Here is a 26376-nt window from a genome sequence, read left to right on the forward strand (position 1 = left end):
GAATCCAAAGGGTCTTCTGTCTCATTAGGTGTGATTCATTTCCCTTTGTCTCAAAATACTTATTTACAGATGCTAGAACACTTATTCTATCTTGAGGCCATAGTTTGGCGTGTTTTTTAATATCTTCTTGGTTGATTTATCTGCTTGTGCTCAAGGTCTTTGAGCTTTCTTCCTCCTGAGATCTTTGGTAATTTTCAGTCTTTTTTTCCCTCTATATTTTTCTCTATTTCTCACTTTCTGATTGCCTCCTCTTTGACGGTGGGTTCCCAGGGATCTGGATCTTAAGAGTCTAAGCCTCCTCCTAAGCTAGGCAATTCACTTTTCACCAGCCTCAGGTCTGTCTCTACATCAGGTGATTTCTGGGGGGACAAAACTGAATCTCTGTGGATGCTGGGCACTTTACCTCTAGTTTAGTAGAATGCTGCTTACATGTGGGTCCTCCAGTGCTCCCATACCACCCCTTCCTCAGTTCTCTGGTCTAGAGTGTTGCTATGCTACTATTGTACCCTGAGCAAATAACTACCATTTGAAGTTTAGATCTCTGGGGGCAGCTAGGTGGCTCAGTGGATAGAGCACCAGCCCTTGAGTCAGGAGTACCTGAGTTCAAATATGGCTTCAGACAAATAACACTTCCTAGCTGTGTGACCCTGGGCAAGTCGCTTAACCCCAGTTGCCTCACAAAAAAAAAGTTTAAATCTCTGTTGCACACTTAAGGCTGTGAACAAGGTTTAGTAGAGTTCTCTTGTAAGCTAAGAGGTGGGCTTATATAGCCCTGCTTCCAGAATGCTGGTGGAGGGAGGGAATGTAGAGTGAGTTTGCTTTAGGGATTAGGGATTATTGTCCTCTGTAATTCAGGTTTTTAATCTTGTTTAGGTTCTTGATGTTCCAGACATGAAAACAGCTGAAACTGCTTTATCTTTGTTGTATAATTCCTATTGGAGAGATTTGAGAGGTCATTTGGATTGAAGAAAATGTCTAGTCCTCCAATTTTTATTGGTCCAGACAAGTACAGCTTTTACTGGTGATTTTTTTGTTTCTTGTTTGTTTTTCTTTGAATTACTGATGTTTTTTGTTTTCATATCATCTTAATTTTATCCTTGTACCTTACTCCAACCTCCCCCCCTGCCATCCCATATAATAATTTTAAATAAAAAAGGAAAAGGAGGAAGAAGAGAAAAAAACAATTAGCAAAAAAAAAAATCAGTACATTGAACACAACATGAAAATGTATGCAATGTTGTCCCACCTCTGCAAAATAGTGGGATGAGTGATTATCTTCTCATAATTGATTCTTCTTTGGCTTGGCGCCTTGTTTGTTCTTTGTGGTCTTTTTTTTAAGTATTTTCTTTCTTAATTGGCAAAAATCCACCTTCTGTCTATCCCCCTCCCCATTCCACAATTCAGAATGAAAGAAAAATAAAACCCGTTTTACAAACATATAGTAAAGGGGAAAAAACATTTCTACATTGGCCTTGCATAAAAGGAAAAATTTGTACATATGTGTGTATGTGCATGTCTATATACACACATACACATATGTGTATTTAATTCTGCACTCTTTGAGTCTTTCATTTTTCTGGCAGGAGGTAGGTGTCATCTTTTGTCATTAGTCCTCTGGAATTATGATTGGTCATTGCATTGATCAGAGTTTCTAAGACATTCTTCTGTAAGTTTTTACCTTGCTTTTTTCCACTCAGTTTTGCATTAGCACTTTATATTTATAATAAGTCTTCCAATATTTCTTTGAAACCATCCTCTTAATTTCTTACAATAGTATTCTGTCACACTTACAAATTATAACTTGTTCAACCATTCCCTGGGAATTGATAAGTACCCCCTCAGATTTCCATAATTTGCCACCTCAAAAAAGAGATGCAAATATTTTTGAACGCCTTTGATTAGAGTTTGTTTTTCTCGGGACTAATCTCTCCCTTAGTTTTACCAGTCTCTGTCTAATACTACCTTCCCCTTCTCTCTTCTTCTTTCTGTTTCTCTGTTGAGTGAAATATTACTGTACCCAACTGTGTATGTGTTTATTCTTCCCTCTTTTGACCAGCTTGGATCTGATTGAAGTTCATGTGTCAGGGTACCACTCCCTCTTCCAACTTGTAGAGACTTCTACTTGAGCACCCAAATTATCTGAGATAATTTTCCCATATTTCCTTTCATTCCCCCCACCGTCTATGTATCTTGCCCCCTCCCTTTCCATTGTTTTAAGATCTAGTCATAACAGAACCATTCACAAGCCTTCTGATTAATTAGATCCCTTCTCTGAACTCTGGGTTCAAAAGAGACACATGCATTTATCTTTTCCATTTTAGAATGGAAACAGTTTATCCTTATCTAGTCCATTACAATTTTTCATTTGTGTTTACCTTTTTATGTTTCTCTTAATTCAAGTGTTTGAACTTTCTACGTAAATGTACTTTCATCAGGAATGCTTGGAAGTAAGTCTTCTGTTTCATTACATTTGACTGCTTACCTTATCCTAGGTGCATTAATTTTGTTTGTGCAGAAGCTTTTAAGTTTCATGTAATCAAAATTATTTTATTTTTTGTAATTGCCTCTATCCCTTTTTTATTAAGAATATATCTCCTCATAGCTGTGAGGTATCTATGACCTGCTTCTCTTCTAATTTTTTAATACTATGATCTTTAATATTAAGATCTCATCCTTTAGAATGTATTATGGAATATGGTGTAAAGTGTTAGTATAAATCTAATTTCTGCCAGATTGCTTTCCAGTTTTCCCAGCAGTTTTTAATCAAATAAGGAATTTTTTCCTAAGTAATTTGTTTTCTGCTTTGTCATACACTGAGTTATTGAGTTTCATTGTTTCTGATTCTCCCGTTGACTAGTATGTTCCATGGATATGGCTTTGTTTTTTAACCAGTACCAGATTTTGATATGTGCTGCTTTATAATATAGCTTGAGATCTGGAAGTGCTGTGTTTATGTATCTTTGATATTTATGCTATATCTGAGAAATATGGCTAGAACACTTTTCCCCATTCAGGTGCTTTTCTTCTTAGCCTAGATAAGGATAAGAATCCTTAATTTTGTTTGTACAAAAGCTTTTGAATTTCATGTAATCAAAATTACCTCCTTTATCTTTTGTAATTGTCTCCATCCCTTGTTTGGTTAAGATACATCTTGTACTCTTAGATTTGGAAAGTACATGAGCAGCTTTTCTTCTAATTTTTATGTGATATATTTAATATTCAGTTTACATACTCATTTTGAATTCATCATGAAATATGGCATAAGATGTTGGTGTAAGTCTAATTTTTGCCACATTATTTCCAGTTTCCTGTCAGTTCTTATCAAATATCTTAGCAGTTTTTTCCTGAGTAATTTATGTTTAACAAATACGTTTATTGAGTTCCGTTATTTCTGATTCTTACTTGTCTAGTCTCTTCCAATGATCTCCCATTTTTTAACCAATGCTAGATAGTCTTTTTTGCCCAGGGTCACACAGCTAGTAAGTGTCAAGTGTCAGAGGTCGGATTTGAACTCAGGTCCTCCTGACTCCAGGGCCGGTGCTGTATCCACTGCACCACCTAGGTACCCCATCAATATCATACATAGTCTCGATAGCAATTGCTTTGTAATATAGTTTGTGGTGTAGAAGTGCTATCCCTTTATTCCTCCTTTTTTCATTATTTCTCTTGATATGCTAGATTTTCTATTTCTCCAAATTTTGTATTATTTTTTCAAGTTTTGTAAAGTGTCCCTTTAATAGTTTGACTAGGATAATATTAAAACTGTAAATTAACAGTTGATAGTTTTGACATTTTAAATATTCTTTGAGAGTGGGTAGAGCACCAGCCCTGGATTCAGAAGGACCTGAGTTCAAATCCGGCCTCAGACACATAACACTTAACTAGTTGTGTGACCCTGGGCAAGTCACTTAACCCCATTACCTAACCCCCCCAAAAATATTCTTTTATACAGTTGTACTTAACACTTAGAAATATCTTCTGGGTTGTTAGACAGATTCTGTGCACTTCAGTAAAGGTTAGTCACTCACTATTTGGAAGGTACTGTTAGATGCTTAGGATTCAAAAATGAAAAACAGACAAAAACAATTCCTGTCCTCAGGGAGTTTACATTCTTATGTATATAAAGTGTAAAGTACATATAAAGTAATAACAACAGTGACAATAGCTAACATATGTTGTACTTACACAAATGTCAGGCAGTGTGCTAAGTGCTTTACAATTAGTATATTATTTGATCATCATGGAAACTCTGGGAGGTAGGTGCTCTTATTTCCATTTTTACAGATGAGGAAACTGAGGCAAATGGCCTAAGTGATTTACCCAGAATCACATAACAGCTAAGTGTCTGAGGTTGGATTTGAACTCGCGTCTTCTTCCAGGCACAGTGCTATCCACTATATTAATAATTGGGAGTAGCATTGAAGAAAGCCCTCTACTACCTTTTCTTTGATTGTGTGTAATCTGAAACGTTCATAATAAATACTTTTTTTATTATTGATACTGTTCTGATAAGTGGTCTAATTTTCTTTTATTTTTTTCTTTCCTACTCCCTAGAACTTTATAAAAGAGACACTCTCTACCCTCTTAGCTCACATTTATTTTGCTTTCCCAAACCATGTTTTGTATTAAATCATGTTGAACATGCTATGAAATCCTTAATTCTTGGAACAGCTAGGTGGCAGAGTGGATGGAGCACCAGCCTTGGATTCAGGAGGACCTGAGTTCAAATCCGGCCACAGACACATAACACTAGCTGGGTGACCCTGGGCAAGTCACTTAACCCCATTGCCTGGCCACAAAAATATTAAATAAAATAGTTAATTAATTAAAAAAAGAAATCCTTAATTCTTGTCTTGAGACTTTACATAATGAATATATGTGTCGAGTATTTGAATCTGAGGTTTCCTTCTGACATCTGTGCTCTTTTGTAAATTGTTTCTATATCTAGGGGGATAATTCCAACCTTATGGTAAAGTTACTTTTCAGAAGATCAGTATGAATACTTTTTCCACTCACATATCACTACTCTGCCACACCTTAAAATGGCTTTCCTAAATTGCTTTTGCTAAGATAAAAATGATAATAGCTAACATTTTTGTAGTGCTTGCTAAGAAAAATTTCAGCTGGTGGCCACCCCACTGATGAGAAGCTACTTTGAAATTCCTAGGTTGGTCCTTAGGCAGCTGAGGACTGGCTCTCTGCCTGTAGTCTTTCTTTCATTGCTGCAAAAGTAATCTACCGGATGTCTGACTTTGTCACTTCCCTGCTCAAAAATCCCCAGTACCTATTCCCTGTATAATAGAACACAAACTCCTTTGTCTCTCATGTATGACCTTCCACTATCTTTCTACTTTTCCTGGTCTTATTTCACATTATTCCCAATGATAGCCAATTTGGAATCTTGGTTATTCTCCTTTGTCTGTGTACATTTGTGGTGGTCCTTGCCTTGTGTCTGGAATACACTTCCTCCTAACTTATTTCACTTCGTGAGTCCTCTTCCGTGAAAGCTCTGATCATGTGTCATTTCTCTATATGGTATCTTTGCTTTATTTCCTATGACCTTACCCTCCTGAGATATTCCTAAATCACTTTGTTTGCATCTCTTTTTATCTTTCTCTCATTATACTTTGTGTCCTTCTTACTTTTGTGCCTTTTTTATTACCTCTTTTCTGTTGTAAATTTAAGTGGTGACTGTTGTGTCTTTGTATTCAAATCTAATAACGGTCTTTTTCCTGCCATATTAAAGGCACTCTGTCTTGCTTTCTAGGGGCTTAATCAATGGTTGTTGAATTACATTGAATGTGTATTCCTTTTGTCACTCTGCTGTATGTACTCAGAGCTTTATCACGTTGATGGGACCATATCATTTCTCAAGTCCCATGGCCACATCCATGGAGAAAACAGGACAGTGTGAGTGAAGAATAGCAATGTCACATGGTGTAATGAATGCCTCATCATAGGACACTTTGTAAGCTAATATACTATCTGATTGTCAAGTATTGCCCTTGTACCAAGATGTTAATGAGATATATTTATGCAAACAGTTTAGTTGTGAAGCTGCAATTAAAGAGGCAACAGTGTTGGGTGCTAGAGAGAGGACCAACCTTGTAGGAAGGAAGTCCTCTATTTAAGGCCTGTCTCTGTTGTACATTACGATGTGAAGATGCGCAAGTTAACTTAACCTCTTGGTGCCTGGGCCACTCTCTTGGACACGAGTTAGATAAATTACTAACCAGTACAGGGGGAGTTTCTGTACTGTGAATTTACTATACCAGCAGAATTACAGATCCAACTAGTCCAGATGCTGGAAACAGATGTTAAATTTTTTGGTCAAGCTAGTGACCATCTTGAAATAGTTGCCACATAAGATGTTCAGAGAAACTTTGGGGGTAGGATGTATCAGATAAGTCATCTAATCAATTATTTAGTAGTTTGTGTTCATTTTGAGTTGTACAACTAATGCCTTTTGGGAGTATTATTGGGGCTGCTGCTACTGATTACGTGTGTGAGTTGGAGCCAGGCCTGCCAGTTGTTCCACATCAGTTCCTGGCATTAAACAGTTGTGAGCCACCAGCGGCAAACCAGCCACTAAGCATCAGGAATAAAAAATCTAAAATAAGGCAAAAGGAACTAGATGGTGACTATTATAGAGTGGTTTGTTTTGTTCTTCAAATGGAAGTTATGGGGCTAATATCAGTAGGTTCCAAGAATATTTGATGCTGCAATTAGTTTTCCTAGGTGTTGGGAAAAGTACTATGATTTCTGCCCTGAATAAGTAATTGTGATTTTGGGGTGATCCGGAAGGAGCCTAGATTGTTTCTTTTGGTTGTTTAGTACCGTGGACTGGTGTCGACACAAACTTATTGTTTTGACGATAGAATCACAGTTATATCAGGCTTTTGCTATATGCTTTTGCTCTATTTTGTTGCCTTATTTCAATAGATATGATGGAATAATATGACAGGATTTTATTAGATTTTTGCTAAGGTTGGGTTTTATCTCTGTACTCTGGAAGTTAAAGGTTTATCTGTACCTGCTTCTTTTTTAAACTAATCACAATATTTAAAGGATTTTATTTAAAAGTGAATTCTTTTCTTCCTCAGGAGCAGTCACCTTATCCTAGCTATGGATCCAGCTACTGGAATTCAGCTGCCCCAACCAGGGCTCCATACCCTAGCACATATCCTGGAAGACAGGATTTGCAAGGCCAGGTATAGTCAAAAATTGGTAGTGAATTCTGATGAATGTTTGGAAATGGAGGCTTTTTATTCTGTTTGATATATTAAAGGGTTTTTTTGGTCTCCTGGATTCTGAATAGTCAAAGACTTGACTGAGCTTGTCTGAATATTTCAGCTCAGAAAGAAATGACTGTCTACAAGGAATGTGTTGTGGTGCTGGACAAAATCTTGACATCTAGAAATAATAAATATAAAATATTGTGTTTAACATTTATAGAGTGCTTTAAAGTTGTGAAGTGCCTTATACATGATCTCATTTGTACTCAGTATGATATTCATATCCCTATTCAAATTAATAGTTAGCATTTCAGTGACATTGACTGCTCAGAAGCAAATTTAGAATCGCAATGAGCTATGTTTGTGATAAAACTTTTGAATGTAATAGCAGTTAAAGTTTTATTCTCATGCTGGTGTATTAAGGTAGTAGTTGAAATCACTTAAGTACAGTTTGTACATTGGGATGATAGAATTTCATTGCTGTGGCTTTTTTTTCCCAACTAAAGACAAGGTTTATTGGAACATCAGTCATATTGTTGAGGTTTAGGGATGCTGACACCCCAAAATCACAACACACGGGTCCTGTCCAAAAGAATTTGACCCAAGCCTTCTTTCAGCCAGAGACAATGTTTATTAAAGATCCGCCATATTAGCTAGACTCTTAAGGAATCTGAGCACCTGTGAGCTATTGGCTAGATTGTAAAAATCTGAGTCCCTAAATAGGTACAGGATGGACCTTATATATATAGAAAGACTGCAGGAGGGATCTAGGAATGGCCAAGTAGTTTGGGGTGCCTGGAGGAGGGGTCTAAGGAGGATCTGGATGGGAATGGCCAGTAAACTGGAGTGAACAGAACTTCTGGGACCTGGACCACATCGCTAAGGGAGGGTGGAGCCTAGCTAGGATTAAGGGTGGGAAGTGTCCTGGGGAGTAGGGAGGTAAGACTGGAGGGCTAGACTAGGTTAAGGGTAACAGGGAATTGTGAGATTGGGAGTAGCCACAGTGAAAGGCCAGTGGATAGTATTATGGCCTCAGGCAAACTCCAGAGATTTGGCCTTGTGGGAAAGTCCAGGGTTTTTCCTTTTTTGGGGTATAGATTCCCATCCTCATCATTCCCCCCTCAAACAAATGGGACACAAATTCTTTTGGGTAAGGGGCAAAGGTCTTGGCTTTTGAAACTGCTTCCTGCTGGCAGGGGGCGTAGAGCTGTCCCTGCCTCGAGGAGGTCCCAAAAAGGAGGTTGACTGGAACCTAGTGCAGGCTACATCCAGGGAATGATGGAGGGGGGACATTGGCTGGTACCCGCTGTTGCTGTCAATTCTAGGTGAATTTCATTGAGTTTTGAACACTTATATGTTTGTCAAAATAATCTTTAGACTGAATTTTTTTAAGTTAGAGTAAAATTTATCTGGTTTCAGGAAAATGAGAGGGCAGTTTATTTTTTTAATTGAGAAATTCTGTCATCAAAACAATTTAATGTAATTATTAGAGATTACCCAGTGAGCAGTAAGAAATTTATGAGATGTTGAAGGTATGTGACTGAAAAATCACAAATTAGCATAAATGTCTATTTCATTTCATTCTGTCTCCATTACACATGAACATTGACACTGAGCAAGCAAGGAGTTTCATTACTGAAAGCCAAACATGCCTTTGGTTTGATATTGTTCCTTTATTGTGGATGGAAAAAGTTCTCTATATTTTCACCCCATAGGGTAAATGAGTGCTAGTACCATGTCAGCAAAAGTAGTGGATGAAGTTCCCTTAGAGATGTTCACTCTTAGGCCATATTTTCATGGGATATATTTAGGAATATAGGGTATAATCCCTGGAAAACAATCTTAGAAATCATCTACACCAAACTTCTCATTAGAAATTAAAAGGGGAAGTGACTTGCTCTAACCCCAAGTGACAAGCTGCACAGATTTAAGTCTGGCAACAAAATCTAACCTGTGATAGGTGCTTTGAAATGCAGCATAGGGTAGTGGTGAGCACACTGAATTTGGAGGCAAAGGACCTGCGTTCTGATGCTAGCTCTGTGGGTGATTTGCTATAATTATATTAATCAAGATTGGTTCTAGAGAAGAGATGAGAAAATGGGTCTCCTCTTCTTTCCCTTAAAGAAATGAGGGCTTAGGGGCAGCTAGGTGGTGCAGTGGATAAAGCACTGGCCCTGAAGTCAGGAGGACCCAAGTTCGAATGTGGCCTCAGACCAAACACTTGACACTTACTAGCTGTGTGACCCTGGGCAAGTCACTTAACCCCAATTGTCTAAAAAAAAATGCTGTAAAGAAATGGGAGCCTATAGTTGTGGAATGTTGTATGTGTTGTCAGAATGAGTCCAGTGTTTGGTTGGTTACAAGAAGTTACCACTTAAAAGCACTAAGGATACAAAGAAAGGCAAAAAATCCATCTCTTCAAGAGCTCACAGTTGAATGGGAGAGACTATATAAAAACAACTATGTATAAACAGGGTCTATACAGGATAAACTAGAGGTCATCAACAGAGGGAAGGTGCTAGCATTTTTGTTCTTTTTTAAAAAAATTTATTTATTTGTTCTTAGTTTTCAACATTCACTCACACAAGCTTTTGAGTTCCAAATTTTCTCTCCATCCCTGTGTGCATTTTGAATACCGCTTCCCACAATCTGTCCTGCCTTCTATCACCTCCTTCTCCCTTCTCATTCCCCTCTTATTTTTCTGTAGGGGCAGGATAGATTTCTGTACCCTATTGCCTGTATATCTTATTTCCCACTTGCATGTAAAAACAATTTTTAACATTAATTTTTAAAACTTTGAGTTCCAAATTCTCTCCCTTCCTCTCTCCCCCACCCACCCTCATTTAGAATGCAGGCAATGGAAGGTGCTAGCATTAAGGAGGAACCCTAAAGGCTTTTCATAGAAGATGGTTTTTTAGCTGAGATTTGAAGGAAGCCAGTGATGCCAGGAGCTGGAGATGAAGAAGGAGAGCATTCTAGGCAGCTGGTGAAAATGCAAGGAGTTAGGGGGTGGAATGTTACGTGCAAGGAACAGCACAGAGTCTCAGATTCACTGCCTTGCAGAGTATATGGAAGGGGACTAAACTGTAAGGAGATTGGAAAGGCAGGAAGAGGCCAGGTTAAAGGACTTGGAGGTAACAGGGAGTTTATTGAATGGGTTTTAGGGTGAAAGGAGACATGGTCAAGACCTGTGGTTTAGGAAGATCAGTCTGACAGCTTCATTCACAAATGAAGGTAGTGTAAAAACAAATCACTAATAAAATAAATGTATGAGAAACTGTCAAAAAAAAATAATTCCCAGTCCACAATGGTTAGTAATTACACAAATTGTTAGTAATTACTTGAAAAAATAGAAACTCTCAGGTTATCAGAAATTAAAACATTTTTAAAGTACTACCATACACTTACGAAATTGGCAAAAATAATTAAAAGCGATGAAACTCAATACTGATGGAGTTGTACTTATACTTGTAGCATGTTTTTGGGCATCAGTATGTCACTACTGCCATATGAACATAAAAGACTTAAAGAAAAAAATATACTTCCCTCATATCATTGGCTATGGCATAATGACTGATAAGTCAAAATATTGCATGACACAGTTGTACAATCATGTTCTGTTGCATTCCATTCTTATGTTAATACTAGTTGAAAAGCATTTAATAACTATCTTGAAGAATGTAAGATGCTAATTTTTACCTTTTAGCCAAATCATGTATAATGCAGTGAAAGTGTGTCCAGGAAAGTGTGATTTATTTTGTAGCTTTATCCATTAAATTTTGTCATCTAGAGTGTGCATTTCAGCAAAAACAGATCTGCCAGTAGAAACATATCTGCCAGTATTTTATCACACTTTTTATTAAATATTTAGGGAAAGTCCACCTTTGGATGCCAACTTATAGTTTCTGGGACCTCCCTCTTAGTTACTGAAAATTGAAAGTAAAATTCTGAGTTGTCTTTTTTTTTTTATTTAAAATTTATTTATTTAAAATTCTGCCCCACCACCAGAAGAGTTTTCATTTTTGTGCCTTCTGTCTTATTATTTGGTGGGGGGAGGTAATTTCTTTTACACACAGCACCTCACACTCTTGCTCTAGAGATTAAGAAAAAAATAATTTTTTAAATTTGGTACCTATTACCTCCTCCAAAAAAAAATCCTGCTCTCTAACCCAATACTTCCATTGTTGGGAATATGTATTGAAAGTATAATCAAACAACAAAAAGCACGCTCTGAGGATTTTTACAGCATTATATACAATCATAAATTAGGGCCACTGGCAATTTGAATGAGGTTTCTGTTGTGAGTGTAAAGAGTTTTAAAATGAGACTTGATTAGTTTTTCTTACCCATTTCAATTCCTACATTTAGCAGCTAAGGCCTTTCCAAATGAATATCAGCATCTGCTCTGAAGAGGGGAAAATGAGAAGGTCCATGACAAAAGATTTCTTTCAAAAGAAATTTATCACAGGATGTTCTTTATAGCAAATTGGGCCCGAGAAAAGGGGCACTGCAGTCCTTTAGATCTGCATCCAAATTGGGGTGGTGGTATGTTAGCTTTCTCAAAGGTGGCCTCCCTGCTTTTTTTTTTTTTGGTGTAGGAAATGTCTCATCTCTGATGTGTAATAAGGATGCTCTCTCCTTTTTAGGGACATTCTAGTTTGGCATTTGATTGTGAAACAAGATGTGTCTGTTATCTTCACTTTGAGATTTATGCTTTGGGATCTTTGAGCGCAGTAATATGAAGAGGGGAATGAGAATGTGATTGGAATGATCCCAAGTACCATGGGGCTTATTCAAGCCCAGGCAGATACTTATCTATCATGTTAAAGTCAGGAAAATAGGAAAAGATAGCTAGTTTCAAGGATGAAAATGAAAGAAGATAATCAATAAAAACTACATAGGCTTACAGGATACTAGCCAGTTAACATGGTGGTGGTTCTTCCAAGGGATTTCTTCCTCTAAAATAATTGGCCACTGTCAGGAAGGTGGCCTTGGGGGACAAGGTCTTTCAAGAGACTCAGAGTCCTCTGATAGAAGTGCTTCTAATTTTTATCTTTGGGATAATTTGACATGTGAATGCTAACTTGGATTCTGCAGGGAAGTGGGGAATATACTTCCGATATATAAGGCTCCTGGGGAAGGTAGGTAGCGAAGTGGATAGAGCACTGGACCTGGAGTCAGGAGGACCTGAGTTCAAATCTAGCCTCAAAAAACTTGATACATACTAGCTGTGTGACCCTGGGTAAGTCACTTAACCCCGATTGCCTTGCAATCCTTAATCCTAATTGCAAGAAACCAAACAAACAAAAAATAGAAGGATCCTAACAAGCGTAGGAATGCATCTAATATTAATATAGCCATGTATAAATATATATGTGCATATTTATTTTTTCTAGCAACATAAATCACCCCTCACCTAGATTATTATAGTAGCCTTCAAATTCTCAATTTTCCCCCCACTTTCATCTATACTCTACACAGTTGTCAAAAAGATTTTTCTTATGCAGATCTGACCCTGTCATTCCCCTACTCAGTAACTTTCTCCAGTCTTTCCCCTGAGCTTCACTACTGCATCACCAGCTACCTGTCGGATATTTCAACTGGGTGCTCTAGAGAGATCTCAGACTCAACATATCCAAAACAGAACTCACTATCTTTCCCTTCGAATCCTCCACCGCTCTACCAAACTCTTCTGATTCTGTTAAAGGCCCCACTCTTCTAGTTGCCCAGGTTTGAAGTCTCAGCATTAATGTGCTCTCCTTCCTCTTATTCCATACCTCTTATCCTTTGCTACATTATGTCCTTTTTTCCTGCTTAGTCTCTCACCTATCCACTTTTCTCTGCATACACAGCTACTGCCTTAGTTCAGGGCTTCATTACCTAACTCTTTTGTCTCCTTACTTCATCTCCTCTACTCTAGTACATCTTTTTCTACATTGTTGCTTAAGGGATTTTTATTAAGTGCAGATCTTAGCATGTCATTCCCCTACTTGATCCCATTGGCTCTCTAAGCCTCTAGGATAAACTATAAATTACTCCATTTAGTTTTTAATACTGATCTCAGCTTTTTTTAAAATTAATCTTTTTTCTCCCCCTTTCTCCTCTTCCTTTCCCTATTGGAAAAAAAGAAGAAGGAAAAAACCTCTTGTAATTAAGTATAGTCAAGCAAAACAAATTCCTGCATTGGCCACTGCCAAAAAAATACAAGTCTCATTCATAAGTCCATCACCTTTCTGTCCAGAAGTAGGTAACGTGCTTTATCATAATCCTCTAGATTCATGGATAGTTATTAAGTCTTTCAGAGTTGTTTGTGTTTATAGTGTTAGTGAATAAGTTGATCTCCTTGTTCTGTTCGCTTTATTCTACATCAATTTATACATGTCTTCCATCCCTTTTATCATTTCTTATGGCACAGTAGTAATATTGCATTACAATCATGAGCCACAGTTTGTTCAGCCATTCTCCAATTAGTGAGTAACTATGTAGTTTCCAGTTTTCTGCTACTAAAAAAGTGTGCCTCCCTCAGCCTCCTTTTCTCTGACTGGAAGGCTGGAAGGCAGAATACCAAAGCCTACATTTGTAGAGGGCAAAGATTAGACTTCCTGCTCACTCCACTTTTCGTTAGCAGCTTTGCCTGGTATCAACTACATGGAACAAAATGCCCCCTTACCAGGTTCTCCCTGGCGTGTGTGTGTGTGTCTTGTCCTCCTCCCCACCTTCTTTTCAGCCTCCTTTTGTGGGTCATCTTCCCCTAGTGGATTATTCCTCTGGCACATAATATGGACTTTCTCTTTGGAATATAGGCCAGTGGTAGTATTGTTGGGTCATAGGATACAATGTTTAATAATTTTGGGGGCATAACTCTAAATTGCTTTTCAGAATGTCAGTGTCAATTCCTATCTCAACCAACAGTTCATAAATGTGCCATTTTCCCCACTATCCCTCTATTTTTTATTCCTTTTTTTGTCAGCTTTACCAGTCTAATTGGTATGTGGTCAAATCTTGGAATTGCTTAAATTTGTATTTCTCTGATTTTAGTGATTTGAAGCATTTTTCAGTATATTTGTTGATAGTTTGGATTTCTTCTTTTGGAAACAGCTTGTGCATATCCGTTGACCATTTATCACTTGAGGAATGGTTCTTATGCATTTGAATCAGTTCATTATGTATTTTGGAAATGGGAGTTTTATCAGAGAAAGCAACCTGCCTTTCCAGCCTCGTCACATTTCCACGCTCTGTGGTCCAGTCAAACTGACTTTCTCACACATGACACTCTTTAACTTATGTCCATGCCTTTGTATTGGCTGCTCTCTTGTCCAGAATATTCTCCTTCCTTATCTCTGCCTCATAGAAACCCTCTTGTCCTTCAACATGCAACTCAAGTACCACTTTTACACGAACCCTTTCCTGATCCCTATCTCCCTAACTACTTTGTTATTATTTTGTTATATATTTTTGTTTTTTTATATATATGTGTGTGTGTGTGTGTGTGTGTGTGTGTGTGTGTGTGTGTGTGATATTCATTCTTATATGTACTTATTGGCTAATAGAATGTGAGCTCTTTTAGAGTAGAGATTGACTTAGTCTTTTTTGTTGCCTAGTACCTAGCACAGTACCTGCTTAGTTGTTTTTTAAAAATAGATTTTTGTTGACATGTTTTGTTTTTACATTGCCTAGATTTCCTCTTGTGTTATACATAGAAACCTCAAACCAGACACTATGAAACGAATAGTGGCGGGCCGGTTTAATGGATCCTGCACAAAATTGCAAAAAATTGTAAATAAATTTCAAGTAGTGGAGGAATGGTGAAATAAATGGGGTTAATGTAATGAAATATAATGTCATTAATACCAGCAAATATGAAAAATATAAACTTAGAAAGACTTATTAAAATTATTCAGTTAATGGGGCAGCTAGGTGGTACAGTGGATAGAGCTCTGGTCTTGGAGTCAGGAGGACCTGAGTTCAAAATCCGGCCTCAGACATTTGACACTTACTAGCTATGTGACCCTGGGTAAGTCACTTAACCCTCACCTTTGCCTCACCAAAAAGCAAAAAAAAGAAAATTTATGCAGTTAAAAAAAATCAAGAAGACACACTATGATCATATGAGGAAAAAAGAAATGAGAAACTAGGTAGTGACTGAAAAATTATACTTTATTCATTTAAATTAAGTTACTAAGACAATTTGATTATATTGAGATGCAGGGATAAGCTTTTAACAATATTTAAAAATATTAAGCTCATCACAGTTTAAATAGTACTTGAGAGTTTATGCTTCAACCTCGGTTTTTAAAGTAATAGTAGATTTGACTATCATAATCTGAAGTTCTCTAATGAACTATAATTTTATTGTCTAAGAAATAAACTTTGTATATTCTGACTTTATTTTGCAGTATATTCAGTCATTTTTGCATATTTCTTTTTTAAAATTTTTTTAAAATTTTTAATTTTATTTTTTAATTTTTTACATTTTTGCATATTTCAAAGTGTTGGTATGAGGGTATGAGGATCCTGATTGCTTAGGCAGAAGGTAGGTGTGTGTGTATATATATATGTGTAAGGGGTGTGTGTGTGTGTGTGCGCGCGCGCGTGTGTTTGTGTGCACGTGTTCATGTGTGCGCCTATATGTGACTGAAGACATTTATGCTTGGAAATGATTGTTATGGATTATAGCTTCAAAATAGGAGGGACCAATTAAGAAACTTGGGGGATCTGGTGTTTACAAGTTTATGAAGAAGTTTAGAAAGTGAATCTCTTTTAATATTTTCTGCATTTCTGAGTTAAGTTTTCAAAGATGCAAAGTGCACCAAGACCCTTCTCTGATAGCACATTCACATTATATAACAAGAACACCATAATTTCCTGTTATGGCATTACTAATGGTGCTAAAAAACTGTGCCTCACTCAGAATAGAGGATAAAGCATGTGATAGAGAAAGACAGATGCATCAAAGGTTGTCCAGCCATTTGACTGGAATTATCTTTAGATGTTTTTTCTAATTTTTTTTCTGGTCAGGGGTAGTCATCCTATTTGAACTGTTAAACTGGTGGTCTTTCTCTCTTTGTTTTTCAGGGAATGGATTCATACACAAATGGGGCTTATGGTGCACCATACCCCACAGGCCCTGGAGCGACTGCATCCTCATATTCTGGGACTTATTATTCTTCTGGACATCCTCCAGCTCCTTATCCTACAGATGTTCCAAGCGCTTACCATTCCCCTGGCAACAGCCCAACCCCTGTTTCTCGATGGACTTATCCCCAGCAAGATTGTCAGACCGAAGGACCTGCTCTGAGGGGGCATGTTCCAGGATATCCTATGTCACAGGTGAGTAGTTTTTATTAATGAGAAATCAATTTCAATGTCTTTGAGTTCTTCAGAGTGAGTGGCTTTCTCTGATTGTGGTGCTGACTCCAGAAGACACTACAGACATCCAGGCTACACTGGAAATATGCTTAACAGTGGTTATGTATTGATACCTTTTTAATTTGTAGCTGTTTCCTTCCACTGTTTGGAATCTGACTTTGCCTGAAATCATGAAATCAAACTCTTTAGAACAATCACTGAAGTCCAGCCCTTAATCTTGAATGATTTGGCTCTTGCTTAGTGTTTCCCATGTAAACATGGTATAGTGGAGGAGTATTGAAGTTGAATTTAATCTGGGTTTGAACTCGGCAGTATCACTTAGTAGCCTATACAAGTCTCTGACTCTCTCAGTGCTTCAATTTTCTTATCTGTGAGATAAAGGATTGAATTAGATCTAAGTTTCTTTCACCTGTGATTCATCTGTGATTTTTTTGACTGTTTTGTTTAAGTGCTATGATGTGATTGGTAGAATGTTATTTACTTTTTCAGAGAAGAGCACTGTAGTGTGTGGGCATGTTATTCATGATAACCTGGCATTGATTTCTCCTGTCTTTAAGCCATAGAACTGCTGTTGCTGCACATTTTTCTACACCACCAGACCCCTAAATCCTTGACATAGTTTACCAAATGGAGGGGAAGCCATTCAGAGTTTTAATATCATCTTCACTGAGCTTTGGCGATGACCAATAATGGGTTTTTCTCTTCTTACTGTAGAGTCCTGGAATGGCCCATCCCCATTACTCATATGGGGATGGAAATCCTAGTGTTCCACCACCAGCACCACCACCCCTCCGAACACAAGAGCAAGTATGGACCTCCTCTGGGGTTTATGGAATGACAACACGCTACTCTTGGCCTTCTTCAGCTGCACCCTCAGCACAGTCTGGGAATTACTTTATGTCAGGATCCACTTCGTCATGGTCCAGCAATGCATCCTCTCAGCCTCCTCCTTCACCCCCACCACCTCCACCCCCACCTCCACCTCCCACCCAGGATTCCAAGGTAAGGAAATGTGGAAACATTGCTCTTTATATAAATGCTTTTTTAAGAGGGAGTGAATAATAAGTGACTTAACTACATTTGTCTTTGTCGATAAGAAATATTAAAAACGGTTTTCTCTTCATTTGAGTAAGACACATGATGAGTAGGTGCTAAGTTCCACCCTCTCATAAGCTTTGACTGAGTTTCCTGCTTTTCCCAAAGAGACATGGAATTGGTTAGATTTCTGTTTACTTGTAGTGCTTTCGGAACATTAACTTATAGATAACATTTCATTCCAAATATGTGGGACTACATTTGGCAGTCCTCAAGATCATCCATATACACCAAGGCAAAGTCAGTGGGAGTAGATTCTAATTAATAGTGGATTCTAATAATAAAATGTATATTTTAATTAAATCTAATAAAATGTGCATTTTAAATCAAGGAATTGAATTTCACCTAAGTTTACTTTCTCATAGGTTTCTTTTTAAGGGTTTGTCTCACAATTATAACCTACTGGGAAAGGATATTTAATTCTTATTTGTTAAGTCATAGGATAGATTGTGAGGTGATGATGATGATGTTCATTTGCCTCAGAGGGCAGATTCTAGCCTTTTCCCTTTTCCTGTCCTTGGCTTTGGACAGGTCACTCCCTTGTACCATCTTAGGGATGTGTTCCTGCCAGATGATTGAGGGAGGTCCAGCTCTCTTACTGGGAGGACCCTTCATTTTCCTTCCTGGTTGTGTGGTTAAGATGGGGACTAAAAGACTTGGCATTGATGGATCCCTATTAAAACTAATTTCCCCCCTTTTTCCCTGCCTCCAAGGATCCCTCATACCCTCATAGCCAGCCAGAGCAAGGTGTGAACCGAAACAGCTTTCCCAGCGATGTCCATCAGTACGAATCCTCCTCGGAAACTATGAACAACAGTAATCCGGACCTTTTCAGTTCCAAAGTTCAATATAGTGCCCAGCCCCAGATGTACGGCAACTCAGCCAGAAGAATTCCCAACAGTCAAGATCTGGGATACAAAATCCCTGATGATCATTCATCTTCAGACGAAGGTCAACCACCAGGTATTAAAAAAATCACACAAGTGCTAGAGAAAGTCCAATACCTTGAGCAAGAAGTAGACAAGTTTGTAGGGAAAAAGACAGACAAGACATACTGGCTTCTAGAAGAAATGCTAACCAAGGAGCTATTGGAACTGGATTCAGTTGAAACTGGTGGCCAGGACACTATTCGACAAGCAAGAAAAGAGGCTGTTTATAAGATCCAGGCCATACTGGAAAAACTGGAAGAAGAAGCATTATGAGATGGATGTGCAACTAGTAGAAGCCTGTTACTAACTTGACCAAAGATCTCTTGATTTTGGTTAATTCTTATCCCCTTGAAACTGCTGTTGATGAGAAGAAGCAATAAATGCTGACTTTTCCTTCATTTAAAACTATTTTTTAAAAAGTGGCAAAAGACTTGGAAGGACATTTTGGTTCCGAATTGTTTTCAGTTTGATGTTTCAGACCAGTGAATGTAATAGGAGACTATGGAACCATCAGCATTACCAAGTCAGCCACTAGTTGTGAAGGCATCTAGGGATGTCCACAGGCTTCTTTTCAGCAGAAGGGAAATTCACTTTATGTAACAGGCTTATCAGAAGCAGGTCAGATGAGGCTGGATATAATCTGAAGCAAACAGGCACTGTTTTTAAAGAGCTGGAGTACTTGTCTAATTTTGTATGTTGTGAAGGCTTTATAACATGCACTCCCTGTGTAAATTATAGTTTGGACTTGAGCCTGTCTTGTGTTGCTATTTATAGCTCCATAAATCTGGTCATGCAGATTGAAATGTATCATTCTCTATTTGGTGCACTCTGTAGTCATATGTTTAAAGTGACCATGCAGGAGACCGTATTGATAGCCTATCAGTGTGGCATATCTGAATATTAGTTAATACTTTTCCAGCTCTTGGAAATAACTGCAATGTTTAGTGATATTCTTGATTGTGAATTGTTGTTCTCCCTCTTTCCCTTATGTGCAAATCATCGTTAGGTTGGAATTTTTGCCCATGAAATGTAGTAGTAGAAGCGGCATTTGGATATGGCAATATTAACTTGAGTGAATATATTCACAAATTTTATTTTTTACACCTGAATGGAATTTGGGTGAGGATCCACTTTAAAATTCTCTTTGTCAGAGGGTAATTCTGTTTTCCACCACATCATATACACTTGCTGCTTCTGTACAGAGCACTACGATGACCATAGTTAAGACATGAAACATCACAGTGACTAGAAATAGCGACTGCAAGAAATAATAAACTTGATTAAAAGATGATTATTTGGTTAATAGCACTCTCCATCTCAAACTGTTAATTTTTTCCTCAGTATTCCTGTGAGCAGAGTAAAATTCTGTTCAGTTTACAGCTATGAAATATGAGTGTGAAAGCCAATTTTGAAAGTTTAGGAAGCGAATCAGCCATATAGCTAGAATGAGAATTGATTTTTCTTTCATATTCTAAAAGTGTACCTTGTTGCTAAAAGCAAATTAATTTTATGGATAGAATTCCCTTTTTAACAAAAATCTCCTTTAGCCACTGTTAGCTAGTTATATCTCAGTACCAAACTTCAGCAAGGAATATTGAAAAAAATATATTATCTGTGCTGGTTTGGGTAGTCTGCAGGGCTGTTTTTAAGAAAGAGACTTCTGAAATACACTGAATTTAATCATTTGAGTTCCAGTATATTGAAAACCTAGCTATTTCTTAATAGTGTATCAATGCAGCAGTGGCATTTTGTAGATTAAGAGCCTCAGGAGTATTGAAAGGGAAATTTGGTTTTCTACCCTAATACATGATGGGAAAAGTATTAGCTTATACTATTGCTTGTAGTTTTGATGAGTGATTTTACAGTTGGATGTACTGATAATTTATTTCAGGGCTATATATTTAGCCTCAGTTCAAAAACCTGAACATAGACAACACCACAGAAAAGGAAGGAATCCTAAAGCTGTGTTAAAGTTAATTTAGACATCATTTCAAGAACATAGTGGGTTACCAGGGGCTAAAAGAATAAAATGATGCATTTCTTCCTTGCTGTAGCATGTGATGTACTATTTCCCCAAAGATTGGGTTTAGTGTAAGGTGATTAGAATAATTCAGGCAAACTCACAACTTGACTAAATTAAAAAGCGAACACCAAATTGTGAGCAGTGAATACAAGTGCAGATAAAAAACTTAAGGTTAAAAAATTAAGCTAGTAGTTCCCTTTAGCAGCTAAGAAGAAATTGAAAGGTGATAATAGTGTCCCTGATTTATTGGGCTGGTTCAGCTTTTGGGAAGGCCAGTACTGACATGTTTATTTTAGAAAATTAAGAGTTTCCTTGAATGTTTGCATTAAAACCTGAGCTTGTTTTATACAAAATTTTTTTTTAAAAGTTAGTTTTTGATGTCTGTGCCATATTCTGTTGGGTATCACTTTCACTTGAATCTTAAATAAAGTTACTCAGACATGGCTTATTAAATACAACTGAGTTTTCTTTGTAATGAAGCCACTTCCTCTCATAAATACAGAAACATATAGGTAAATACTTGGGGGAAAAAACTTTATAGAAACACATGGGTAGAGTTATACTTGCCTGTACATTGTCATTGCTAAATTCTTTCAATTCAGTTACTGTAATCAGCTAACTTAATTTGAATGCAGGCCAGGTGGTTGGAAACCTTGGAGGAAAATGGCCTGTGTGGTTTTTTTTGTTTTTCCCTTTTGGGGATGAGAGAGAAAGTGGTACGGCTTTTTTGTAATGCTTTTAAATGTTTAATAAGTCAACTTTTGATTGTCATTGTTAATGAAGGTAATAATCTAAAAACACCTTCAACTTAAGTTTTTGGAATATAGGCCAAGCTTACTTTTAATCTCTTGTTAAATCCGGCAAAGTAGATTTCTTTGTTAAATGTGAGTCACTAGCTCTTGCTTATAAAGGGCAATGGAAGAACACATTGGCATGAATTTGCTGCAGTATATTACTAACAATAGGAAGCATGAGAAGTAGTATGAAAGATTATGAAGGACACTCTGACTTAAGACAACAGATGGGACTGCCCAAGTGGTACTTTGGTACCTTCAGTACCTTCAGTATAAGTGGAAAATGTCTTCCAGAATATTCGGTTGATCCTCCGTGGGATTTAGAGAAGACTTATTGATGAAAATTAAGGATACACAATATCAAGCTAGGAGACCTAGATTACAGTATTGTAATCTTGTAATTATTGTAATCTTGGCATGAACTAATAGTGTGTTATTGGACAAATCACTTCCCCAAAGCCTTAGCTTCTTCATCTACAAAGTGAAGCTAAAATGAAATGATTTTTTAGTTCTTTTCTAGCTCTAAAATTCTGATTGTATATGTATAATTATGGATCCTATCAGCTAGAACTCATGAATAAAAAAGTGTCCATTGGCAAATTCTACTGAACAGAATTAAAGTGAAAGGAATTCAAGAATTATATTAAAGTCATAATATCAGAGAGTCTTTCCTGGTGAGAGAGTGTCTGCACCAATGAAATCATAGACCAATCATAACCTTCATATAGTTTTGGGAAATACAAAACAAAGAACAGAGTTGGGTAGGTAGGGAGAACAATATGACTGGTTATATCAAGGAAAGAGGGTGAGTACTCATGTGGAGCTAGTAACCACTCCTCTCTGTCCGTTAAGGAACGCTTAACTGATTTGTGGGACCCATCTGCATCTTGTAGGCTTTGCTAGGGGATCACAACTACCAGACTTGCCATTTTTTTGGAAGAGAGAAAAATTCCCCTAATTACCCACAGGCAAGGACGAATAGAGGGCATATCTTTTGGAGATGGAAACAAGTTAACTTGTTAGGCTTAACAAATACATGTATAGGAAGTATCCTATATATGTAAGTAACTGGTATGAGAGATAGCAACTCTTTTAAAGTAACTTTAAGCTAACTCGGAGGGAAAGCTAAATTTTTTTTTTGAGTGAAGGAAAACCTTTATTATGCTTCTCGAGAGAGAAGCAGGCACAACGTACTTCAGTAGCACATGGGCACTGGTTCAGTGGTAGGATTAACTTTTAAACCGTTAGTAAGATTCATACTCCACCCGTCAGGGCTACTATTGGTCTGGTTCATCTGAGTTACACCCTTCCTGAACAGCCCATCGCATGTTTGTCCATGTTCTGTTAATTCTGCCCACTTCATGAATCCCATGTTAAAAGATGGCGGCTATCTCCACCCTTGGGGTATGTCAGTCAATATTCAATAAGCTTATTAAGCAAGTGCAGTGGAGAAAAGCCTTTGCCAGGTCAAAGTCCCATCCTTGAACCCGATGAGTTGCAACTGGTTTGGCCTCCAGAGCTCTTTCTTAAAGGAACTTGTTGTTTGCTATACTTTCTGACTGGTTGAGGGACTGTCCACAAGATCTTGGAATTTCTTATCCTGTTGTGGAAGCCTAACTCCCTAAAATCTTTCTTACAATTCTCCCTTTTTCAGTAAAGATTTGGCTTCCACACATTCCCAATTTCCTTATTCTCTAATCTCTTTAACATGATTTCATATTCTCCATCACTGAGGGAAATCTCATTGATACTTTTAATCATCAACCTTATGTTACCAGAGCCTGCCATCTGATCTTCCACCGTGGGTTCTACTGGGATAATCTTAGTGAGGGACATCTCTACCAATTGTTGTACCAAGGAAGGCTAAATTCTTGCGCTCAACTCAAGGACGCCGAAAAGTAGCTTAAGCAGGTACAGCCTCAGTTATAAAAATCAATACAACATAAAATCAATTATATCATAGAATCAATACAGTAGAAACTAAAGGTGATAATTTTTAGCTTTTCAGTGCCAAAGAAGGCCTTGCATTCTGCAGCTGTGCTTTGGTGTCTTTTTTAGAGAAGCCTGACAATTCATATACATATTTATCTTTTTAATCTAGAAGAGATGTGAAAAGCAAATATAAAGAGAAAGTATCATTTACTTTAGCACAGTGATTTTTATGACCCTCAGGTAAATCTCCAAAATGGAAGGAGGTTATAGGGGGGAAAATGTACCATACTGATAAATTGCAGTGAAGCTGGACAAACAGGACAATAACAAAAATTGTCAACATTAATTTGCAAACTTTAAAATTTGCAAAACACTCTACACATATAATCTCATTTGATCCTCACAACAACCTTGTGAGGTCTTTGCCCTCACATACTAAAGAGGCTCAGGTTGTGACTTGCTTAGGGTTACATAGCTAATTAAATAAATGTAAGAGGGAGATTTGAATCCAGGTCTCCCTGACTCCATGTTCGTTAGTATAGTCATTATAAAGTATCTAGCTGTTCTTCCCCATGATTTAACCAGTTGACTTCCTATTATGCAGTGAATGAATATTTGTAGATTTGATCACATACCCATCAATATCCTTATTTTAAGCCCCGTGTAATTTGCCCTCTACTAATATAAATAACCTGACTCCCATTTTGCTTTAGTTAGGTTAATATTAAAATTACTTTGGATTCCCTTGGTTGTGGTCTGGAGCATTATACCAAGTATTACATGAGTCAGTCCTTAAACATTTATTAGCTCTTAATGTGCCAGGCATCATATCATGCTAAGCACTGGGAATACAAAGTAGAAGCAAAAAGAAAGCTCATTCCTACCCTCAAGGAGCATATATTCTAATGGGGGGAAACAAAACATAAAAGGAGGCTGAAAGTGCAGGTGGTGAGGGTGAAGGTGCCTATGTGTGTGTTGAGGGGAGAGATGGTTGAGAAAGAATTTCAGAGAGTCAGAAGTGGAGCCCTAAGTTGAATGAAGGAGTGACTGTGGCTAGCCTGATCATTTGCTTAAATGCAGACTCCTGGAGGAGGTGACCAAAGGAAGAGACTGCAGGAGCATTGGGATCATCCAGGATGAGAAGGTAGCAAGAGGGGTGGATCTTTAAGCTGCAGCTCAAACATTTTCCAAGGTAATGGGAACCAAGTGGCTCAGTATTAAAAATAGGTTGGAAATAATCTGCAAATAGTTATCAGTTCAATGTGAAATCTAAATAGTTATTAAACATTGGTAACAATATTGAGGTCATGTTGACTTGTAACTGTCATGGTTCGTGAAATCAGTAATGACTGGAGACTAATAAGAGAACTAATGGCAAAAAAAACACCCCCAAACACTGGATTGTTTCTTCTGGGATGTGATTGGTTTCCTAACACTGAATTACTTACAACTAAGGTTGACCAGGGATAATGTGCTAATGGTTAGATTCTAAGGGTGGCAAAAACAGCCTTAAGCATTTTGTTTTGTCTACTTGTTAAAAAAAAGTTTTTCTTGATGCTTTTTGTTTTTTTATGCCATAGTTTTCCCCAGTTTCCTATCCCTTTCTCCTCCCCCTCCCAGAGAGCCACTCCATATAACAAATAGTATTTTTATTTATTTTTAGTCTTCATTCATTTTTAGAAGATTTTGAGTTCCAAATTTCTCCCTTTCCCCTCCCCAAGACAGAATGCAATCTGATATAGACTATACATGTACAATCATTTAACATATTTCCACATTAGTCATGCTATGAAAGAAGAATCAGAACAAAAGGGAAAAACCACAATAAAGAAAAAAAAAAGAAAATATGCTTTGATCTGCATTCAGACTCCATGGTTCTTCCTCTGGATATGGATAGCATTTTTTGTCATGAGTCTTTTGGAATTATCTTAGATCATTGTATTGCTGAGAAGTTAAGTCTGTCAAAGTTGGTCATTGCACAGTGTTACTGTTACTGTGCACGATGTTCTCCTGGTTCTGCTCATTTCACTCAGCATCAGTTCATAGTAAATATTTCCAGGTTTTTCTGAAGTCTGCTTGCTCGTCATTTCTTATAGCACAGTAGTATTCCATTACATTCATAAAGCACAACTTGTTCAGCCATTCCCCAATTGATGGGTATTTTCTCCATTTCCTATTCTTGCCCACCACAAAAAGAGCTGCTATAAATATTTTTGTATATGTGGGTCCTTCTCCCTTTTTAATAATCTCTTTGGGATACACACCTAGTAGTGCTGTTGCTGGATCAAAGGGTATGCTGTTTGATTGCTCTTTGGGTATAATTCCAAATTGCTGTCCAAAATGGTTGGATCAGTTTACAATTCCACCAACAATGCATTAGTGTTCCAACAAATAGTATTTTTTATTTTTTTTATTAAAAAAATTTTTTTTTCAAAATAGTATTTTTTAAAGACAAGAAAAAGGGAAAAAAATCAGCACAACTAATTAATACATTAATAATTTTGCTACATTGACTTTTTGGGGAGTGAATGGTTCTTTCAGTTTATTAAAGTTACATATATTGTTTTCTTGGTTCTGCATATTTCGTTTTGCATCAGTTTATGTATTCACGTGTTTCTCTGTATTCCTCATATTCATAATTTCTTTCACCACAGTAATATTCCATTATATTGATGTACCACAATTTGTTTATCCATACCCAATCAGTGGGGTATCTACTGTTTCCATTTCTTTGCCTCCACAAAAAGAGCTGCCATAAATATTTTGGTGTATTTGGGGACTTTCTTCTAATTAATGGCTTCCTTAAATATAAGGGGGCAGGCAGCTAGGTGGTACAGTGGATAGAGTGCTGGGCCTGGAGTCAGGAAGACTCGTCTTCCTGAGTTCAAATCTGGCCTCAGACACTTAATAGCTGTGTGACCCTCAGTTTCCTCATCTATCAAATGAGCTGGAGAAGAAAATGGCAAAGACACTTCAGTGTCCTTGCCAAGAAAACCCCA

General features: G+C 37.4%; 1 protein-coding gene across 1 annotated transcript in view; it reads left to right on the forward strand.

Moving 5' to 3' along the window:
• Positions 1–21109, forward strand: part of BAG4 (BAG cochaperone 4) — a 36270-nt gene extending 15161 nt beyond the window's left edge. The window contains exons 2-5 of the mRNA XM_020985260.2: positions 7104–7211; positions 16311–16565; positions 17319–17606; positions 18413–21109. Coding sequence (XP_020840919.1) covers positions 7104–7211; positions 16311–16565; positions 17319–17606; positions 18413–18901 — 1140 coding nt within the window. The 3' untranslated portion in view covers positions 18902–21109. The remainder of the gene's footprint in view (positions 1–7103; positions 7212–16310; positions 16566–17318; positions 17607–18412) is intronic.
• Positions 21110–26376: the final 5267 nt, after the last annotated feature.

This window comes from Phascolarctos cinereus, unplaced genomic scaffold, assembly GCF_003287225.1.
Source record: "Phascolarctos cinereus isolate Bilbo 61053 unplaced genomic scaffold, phaCin_HiC Scaffold_2;HRSCAF=192, whole genome shotgun sequence".
In the NCBI taxonomy this organism is placed as follows: domain Eukaryota; kingdom Metazoa; phylum Chordata; class Mammalia; order Diprotodontia; family Phascolarctidae; genus Phascolarctos; species Phascolarctos cinereus.